Here is a 7571-nt window from a genome sequence, read left to right on the forward strand (position 1 = left end):
TTTGCAACAAATCGTAATGCAACACAAAGCATCTGCTCGGATGTAAGCGCACGGCCACGATGGGTGATGTGTCTGATGTATGGGTGGATAAGGTTATTGATATATGTTATGGACTCTCTAGAAAAACGGTACCGCTCAAATAAAAATACATGGGGATATGACAAAAAATCAACTCGTGGCCTCAATATCCTCTCCCGACGTAAATGCAATTCCCTGCGAATTAATACAGCGTCCTCATCTACAGGATCCTCTATGAATGGACACGCCATTTTGGTCTCTGCGTGACGGAAACGTGTGCAATCTATGAATGTACTGAAAGATTAAATGAGGTATTAAACACCTTTCACTTTAAAAAGGGGCGGAGACCCGGAGGAAACTCCGAGTTTCCCGAACAAAACCTGCTCCCAAGCAGGTTAGGTTCACAGAGTAAGTTGCCATAGTAACTGACTCTGAGTTTAGATTACCTCTCTTTGTGAAACGGGTTTAACTTACCCCGCCTTCACGGGGTAAGTTAAACCCGTTTCACCCGTGGTATTGAATTCGTTTCCCGAGGTATTAAGTTACCTCCGTTTCTGAAACCGAAAACTCAGAGTTTCCCTCATTTCGGGGTTAACAAACTCTGAGTTTCGACAAAACCGCCTTCTTGAAATAGGCCCCTGGAATGTTGATTTGTTTTTGTTTCCACTTCTTTCATTTGCTCTGACCTTGTTCAAACATGTCCAAAGTCACATACACAGTCACTGGTGCTGTCTTTTCTAGCTGTTTTACTGGTACACACTTACACTGTTTAGCAGGAGTTTCCACAGAACCCTGACTTCGATAGGGGGTGAATGAGCTGTTTCCTGAGGAAAGCAGAGATGTGGATTCTCCAGGACAACACAGATGCTGCGTCTCTACAAGTTCAACTGGCTTTTCATCCTCCGCGTCTAGTGAGAGATGTATGACTGGGTCAGTGTGTTCCTCTGCCTGGTCACTGGCTTGGTTACCATTACAATCTGTAGCTAGTGCAGAGGTGGGTGCTCTCTGAGGTTCCACTGTATAAACCTGGTCATAGATGCTCTTGGGTGGATTACTGAATGGCTGGAAATGGCACATCCCCTGTAAGCATATCCACATAGACACATAAAAAGGAACAACAGGTGTTATGTTTTATCTGGTTACTGAGGAGACATCAGGGCTATAGCAACCTTTGACATTGAAATCCTTTTCAGGATTCTTTATTAAAATGATTCATTTTTTCATAACAAACAAAAAAAATATTTAAGCATAACAAAGAGAGAGGCAATTTAATATTTTCTTCAATCATCAAAAATAACCTAGAATTTCATGGTCTCACTCCCTCAGCCAGTTTAACATGGGTGTAATGTTACTTCTTGACTCTACCTTTTGATAACTCGGTGATGACCACAGCGCCACAGAACTGTGGCCTGGGTTTGGTACTGGCTTCTCCCTGAATTTCTTCCACCTTAAAAGAAGATTTTTAGCACCGTTAACAAACATTAAACAAAATTTTGTGGTTGTAAGTGTAAAAATTAATCACAGTGTGACAACTAAATTGTACTGTATTACAGCTGACAGTAAAGGAATGAAACTTACTGAATAGCACAACATAATCCAAGTGATAAAACAAGAAATATAATGATGCTTCCACCGACACCAAGTGCCATCGAGAGCCTCGGATCTACCAAAGAAATAATAAATAATGCTGAAGTCACTTTTTGAACACATGAGGTCTGTCATTGCATAAAACACCTTTATCTCACTGAATGTGAGATTTGGTTAAAATTTGCATGCTATATTTGGCTACCATTTGAATTGTTGTGAGCAAAACTCTGACATATAGGAGTATCAGTAGCCCAAACACAATGGTTGTGCATTGTACCCCTAGATCTATGACCACAGGCATTCATGCTCGAAAAACTAATGATAAATTCTTCTAATAGTTCAAATTCACAAATGTAAAAACTGCAACTTTTTGTATCCATGAGGGGCATTTACTAGCCACTTACCATATCTTTTGGTTTTAAAGAGCCTCTCACTGCTTTTGCTGGTTCCAGTAAGAGCTGTGGCCTTGACGTAGACGCTGTATTGGGTGTCTGGGTCCAGATCCTTCAAACACAAGTCCTGCTTGGTGTAATCTACAGTAACATCTAGAAGAAAACCATCACAGAAATATCAAAGATGCATTGTTAGAGGGAATAAATATCTTGACCCTGTGTGCAAACTCCAAAGAAGCGTGATGTAGGCTTACTGAGCGTCGGCCCTTTCTGTGTGCCGTAGAAGACTGTGTAGTTGATAACAGCACCGCTGCATTCTTCCTGTGACCTGGTACTCCAGCTCAAAATGGCACTTTTGTCTTTAGCTTCAACACTGATGATAGTGACATTTCCTGGATCTGTATGAATAACATTTTCAAATGACTTAAAATAATGAAAAAAAAAACCCTTACTTTTTCAGAATTGTTAAAACAAGAAGGTCGTACTTCCTACTCTGGAGCAGATCTGAAGGGCCTGTGTGCCATGGCCAGTCTTGTCACCAAACAGGGGAGTTACTGTGATATTGTATGGCTTCTTATCCAGGAGGTCTGTAAGAAAGACCGTTGGTTAAGTAGTTTAGTCTAGCATTTCTAACCCTAGGATTCAGAGATGTCTTGAGCTGGTATGGTTTGCCCTGTGAAAACAGTGCCAGGAAGAGCTGTTCTGAAACTCGGAAAAGAGACTGCTGAATCTCTGAAAGGAGTGTGCCATACAAATAAAGCTGCCTTGCCTCATTTATAAATGAAAATAACCAAGTACAGCTGACATGAACTGAATGTACTTACTTTCCATCACTGTTCCTCAGCTTGATTAAAGAGAGCCAAGCAGGAAATGGACTATATAGCATATCTCATCTCTGTGGGTCAGTTCTCAAACACCCCTTTCTAGCTAATGCATTACAGAAAATCTTTTAATGTCTGTTTCCACCAGTGTCCATTATTTGCCACACCCAGCCAATGAAAGATAAGCCACAAATTGATCTGGTGGTCTAACAGCTTAAGTCATAAGTCAGTGATGGGTTTGATAATGACACATGTATTTATGTGAACTCCCATCAAGTTCTTAGCATCCATCTTTCTATCCGACATCTATCCACCATGTCTGTTGTCTGACTCACCTAACAGTCTTGTGTTTGTGTATTTACTCTCCTTCCAATAATACTGGTTTCCGTTGTGGGTCCAGTCAATCATGTAGCCGCTGACGGGCTGAAGAGGAGCTTTCCAGCTGACCAGAATAACACCTTTAAGGTTTGAGGTCTGGAGGTCAGTAACTTTCAAGAGGCCTGTCAAGTGAAATCAAGTGAACAGAAGGTAACAGCTTGATACCAAATCGCTGACATCATCAGGTCAAACCACTGCTCCATTAAAATGAAGTGATATGATCCATGAATTGCGGTTACCCATTACAAAAGCTAAATCGATAGCATTAAGACTCACTCTCTACAGTGGCTGGAACATAAACAGAGTCCTCTGTGAGCAGGATTTCACCATGGAACACTGTGAGATTTATTCTGTGTGCATCTTGGTTCACATCGATGTCACAAGGTGAACTGTAACATAGACTTCCTGTAGAATTAGCTCCTGTCATGTAATTCTTGTAGGGGGTCTGTTGGATAGTGTACGTAAATGTACCTTGGCATGTTGAAGGAATCTCCTGTGTAGACAGTTTGCAACACTTAAGATCAAGAAGTAATATATGGAGCATGTTTCTTACAAAGCCAAGGTTGAAATATGGAATGATGTTTGGAAATGAAGGACGTGAATTTCAAAAATATGTAAAAACAGCAATGAGAGGCTTCCTTACCGTCCACATGATGTGTACATTTCTAATAGCATTTTTCTTCGGTTCAGCTACCTTCCTCCACAGGTGCAACTTGACATCACTCTCTGTTAAAATATTTCCAAAACAGTCACACTGGAATACACATACAGGAGTATGATAATAGACCTCGACAACTTTGGCCTTGACCACAATCAACTGTGGGATGATATTGCTGTTAGTCATTGTTTGGTAAGTAAGAAATCCCTACCCTTAAACTACAAACCCTCAGCTAAACCTACAATTACAATACGTGCCACATCAAATGTGTCAGATTTAAGAAGTTCAAGATGAGCTTTAATTCCCATCAAAGGCAGCAATAATGTTCTGAATTAAACAAAAAGAAGTCAATATTTCATTGTGTTTAATGAATTTAATCAACATCACATTACAGTTTGATTTGGTTATTCTCAGATAAATACAGCTCCAGAATCTGGAGAGTAGCATGTAGTGTTGAACAAAGGCTGTTCTTACTGTTTAGTTTGGTCAGAACGGTCGTCTCCCGGCTCCAGTCACTCCACGGGGCCTTGTCTAATGCACAACGCACTAAAATGTTGTAGTGTGTGCATGATTCCACACTTTGAATTGTGTATTCCCCTTTCTGTGAAGGGTCTAGAGTTGTACTTTGCACATTCTAGGAATAAAGAAAGAACTTATTTTAGTTAGAAACTTTTTTCTAGGAAAGCCCCAGAAGATTCAAAACTGAAGATGTTATTTTATACAACTACAGCGATTCTGTTAATGTTTTTGTAGTCTGAGAAAATTGTTTTCTTCTGGGATCAGTTTAGGGCTGAGCAAGCTGGACAGTTATACTAGTTATACGAGGCTAATGAGCAGCTAATGCTGTATTCATCATGGCACATAACGGTTATTAGAATCACCAGTTTTAAGCTTGTAAACAGCGTGCAAGTCAACGATCATATGACCAACTTGGTGGTTATACCTAAGAGCCACACAAACATGAATTCCCTTATAAATGTGTCTCTTACCTCTGGAGTTCGATCGCTGACAGCCTGGAACAGAAAGGGGACAGAAATGGTTTCCATCAGCCAACAACAACAATCTTTTCACTGAAACGTGAGTACACAGTGAGAGTCAGGACACAGCCATCGAGCTGGACAGGCTCAGCTGTTACCTCTGACAGATGTAGAAGCTAATTTGGGGCATTTTTCTGATATGACTGCATACAGTATATGTCTTTACCTTGCCATATTTGACCTGACAGTGGCATGTTCTTGTTGAGGGTGACCGAGTCCACTCAACCAACAGATGATCAGGGAAGGCGGTTACTGTTACCTCTGGACGAATCATTTGCACTGAGGGAACAATTATGATGGTACGTCAAAATGCAGAACCGTACAATGTTAAAATACTTTGATATCATTAGGAAATCTACACTCACTGGCTGGCCACTTTATTAAGCCCACTTGTACAATTGTATGTATGCAATTCAATGCTGCAGTGTTTTACTGGTCTACATTATATTCAGAGGTGTTCCTAATATTCTGATCCTCTCATGCATGTAGCTGGGGAAGACAAAAATATAGAGACACTTCTGAATATAATGTAGTCCGGTGCTTTAACTATGACCTGAATAATAAACATATAATTGAGTTTATACTTTTATGACAATTTCACCAAAAGCGGAAACATTTTTAGCTTCATAAACAAACAGTACTACAGGTATTAAGGTGGAAGTGTTACACTCAATTGCCAGTGAGTGTATATGTTTTCACAAACCTTGAATTATGTTACTTACATATATCATAGTGGTCAAATTCATAAGGATTGGAATAAGCTTCCCAGGCAGTGGCTTTAGCTCTCACAATAACACTAGCATTTCCAAAGAAATGTACTTTATCAGATAAATCGATATCTTTGGATGTGCATGTAGTCACATAGGAGCTGCAGATTTCAGTATAGGAAGGGCGTAACAAAGAGGCACTGAAAGAAAAATATGTTTCATATTAAGTACATAAATCAATGAGAAAAAAACATTCCTACAATAATTCTTACATAAACAACAGAAAATCTGAAACTCACTACAGTACAGTGTAGTGTATTTTCAGTGAAGAATTCATCTGATGCTCCCATTTGCATGTGAACAGGTGTGGTACAACATCCACATGCTGATTTTTATAATGGAAAAAGCAGGATAATTTGCTGGGTTTTGCTGCGGGGAAAATGCAAAGCAAAAAGGTAAAGTCAGCGATGTTCCTTTTATTCCAGGCATCCAGAGTCGTATTAGAATCCAAGTATCAAAAGTACGTCTTACTGTATGTTCTGATGGTGGTGCCTCCGAGGATTTGCTGAGTATTTGCACTGTGGCACTGCAATGTAGCATTGTGATGAGTGAAAGTCCTCAGTGACAGGACTGTGAGTGAGGAGTTGATAACGTTTGACAGGCTTTCATCAATGGGTCTGCTGTTCAGTGTCCAGAAGATTTTGCCACTGGCACACGAAGTCTGGCACAGTACCTCGATATCTGATCCCATTTCAATGTACAGATCTTTAGGGATAACGTTGCAGAGGTTTGCATGCTGGCCTGCAGGACATGATAATGTTATTCAACATCTCTAAATGTAAATGAAATTCTACAATTTTTCATAAAGATGTAACAAATTAAGGCATAGTTTGACATTTTAGGGAAAAGGCTTGTCAAGACTACAGTAGATGAGAAGACTGACACTCATGTCTGCAGCAAATATGCAGATGGAGCCAGCAAGTTAGATTAGTTTACCATCAAGTCTGGAAAAAGGATGAAACAATTAGCCTGGTTATGTCCAGCAGTAACAAAATCTGCCAACATGCATTTCTGAAGCTCACTAGCTGTATCTCACGTGGAAATCGCATATCAGAGTGGCCACAGTGGCCAGAGGCATTATGTTTTCCATCCATCCATATGATTCTTGTGAACACGATATCTCAGGAACGCCTTGAGATAATATCAGATCCTCCTTGCAGATCTGATATTATCAGCATATGAAACATAATCCTCGCTTTATGGCTTGTAACTTCAATAGCAAAGCATACAGACATCAGCACTGCCCGTTCTCACACTGGTTTTCTAAACCAGAACCACTGATTATCTAAACCAGAACCACTGATTAAACCACTGCAAAATGGCAAAAATTTTAAACTCTCCATGTGCATTTTAATTAAACAAGCAGATAGTGGTTGGTCACTGACCTTAGTGACTTAACACTTCCTGTTGCTGCTTCACAAAAAGTGGAAAGATGCTACAGGAAGACCACATTTCCTTTTAGAACACATTAGTACCACATGAGACTTTGTTATAGTTCTGACACCACTAAGAGCCCATTAGAAAACCACGAAGGTTCCAACATAACACGAATATACAGTAGGCTCCAAACAATAGATATTCTTACACTACGCAGGAGATGTATCATTACATTCAGTCATGGAGCTAAGTATTATTTTATCTGGAAAATAAATACCCAGCCCGGGATTTGATTTGATTTGATTTGATTTATTCTTTCAAGCATGTAAAAAACAGTTGATATGACAACACATAATTTTACACATAATCCAATATCAATTTGCTTATACCTAGTACATGCTTGAATGGAGTAGGAAGAAGTCAGACTTATCCAGTCCTACCCCATGACATCATCTTACCATCATTGGTTTGCAAGCAGTAAATGATTCACTTCTACACTACACAAGGATTATACTAAAAAAAATTATAACAGTGTT

The 7571-nt window shown here is 39.7% G+C and overlaps 1 protein-coding gene across 1 annotated transcript in view; it reads right to left on the reverse strand.

Moving 5' to 3' along the window:
- Nucleotides 1–632: 632 nt before the first annotated feature.
- Nucleotides 633–7571, reverse strand: part of LOC109962313 (interleukin-6 receptor subunit beta-like) — a 10705-nt gene continuing 3766 nt past the window's right edge. The window contains exons 2-16 of the mRNA XM_020603909.1: nucleotides 6130–6399; nucleotides 5898–6027; nucleotides 5614–5798; nucleotides 5058–5170; nucleotides 4844–4867; nucleotides 4329–4488; nucleotides 3840–3922; nucleotides 3473–3689; nucleotides 3154–3318; nucleotides 2483–2584; nucleotides 2252–2395; nucleotides 2010–2150; nucleotides 1597–1681; nucleotides 1384–1465; nucleotides 633–1098 (exon numbers count right to left, since the gene is read on the reverse strand). Of these exons, the coding sequence (XP_020459565.1) occupies nucleotides 691–1098; nucleotides 1384–1465; nucleotides 1597–1681; nucleotides 2010–2150; nucleotides 2252–2395; nucleotides 2483–2584; nucleotides 3154–3318; nucleotides 3473–3689; nucleotides 3840–3922; nucleotides 4329–4488; nucleotides 4844–4867; nucleotides 5058–5170; nucleotides 5614–5798; nucleotides 5898–6027; nucleotides 6130–6399 (2309 nt within the window). The 3' untranslated portion in view covers nucleotides 633–690. The remainder of the gene's footprint in view (nucleotides 1099–1383; nucleotides 1466–1596; nucleotides 1682–2009; nucleotides 2151–2251; nucleotides 2396–2482; nucleotides 2585–3153; nucleotides 3319–3472; nucleotides 3690–3839; nucleotides 3923–4328; nucleotides 4489–4843; nucleotides 4868–5057; nucleotides 5171–5613; nucleotides 5799–5897; nucleotides 6028–6129; nucleotides 6400–7571) is intronic.

The sequence above is a fragment of the Monopterus albus genome, unplaced genomic scaffold (genome assembly GCF_001952655.1).
Source record: "Monopterus albus unplaced genomic scaffold, M_albus_1.0 scaffold63.1, whole genome shotgun sequence".
In the NCBI taxonomy this organism is placed as follows: Eukaryota; Metazoa; Chordata; class Actinopteri; order Synbranchiformes; family Synbranchidae; genus Monopterus; species Monopterus albus.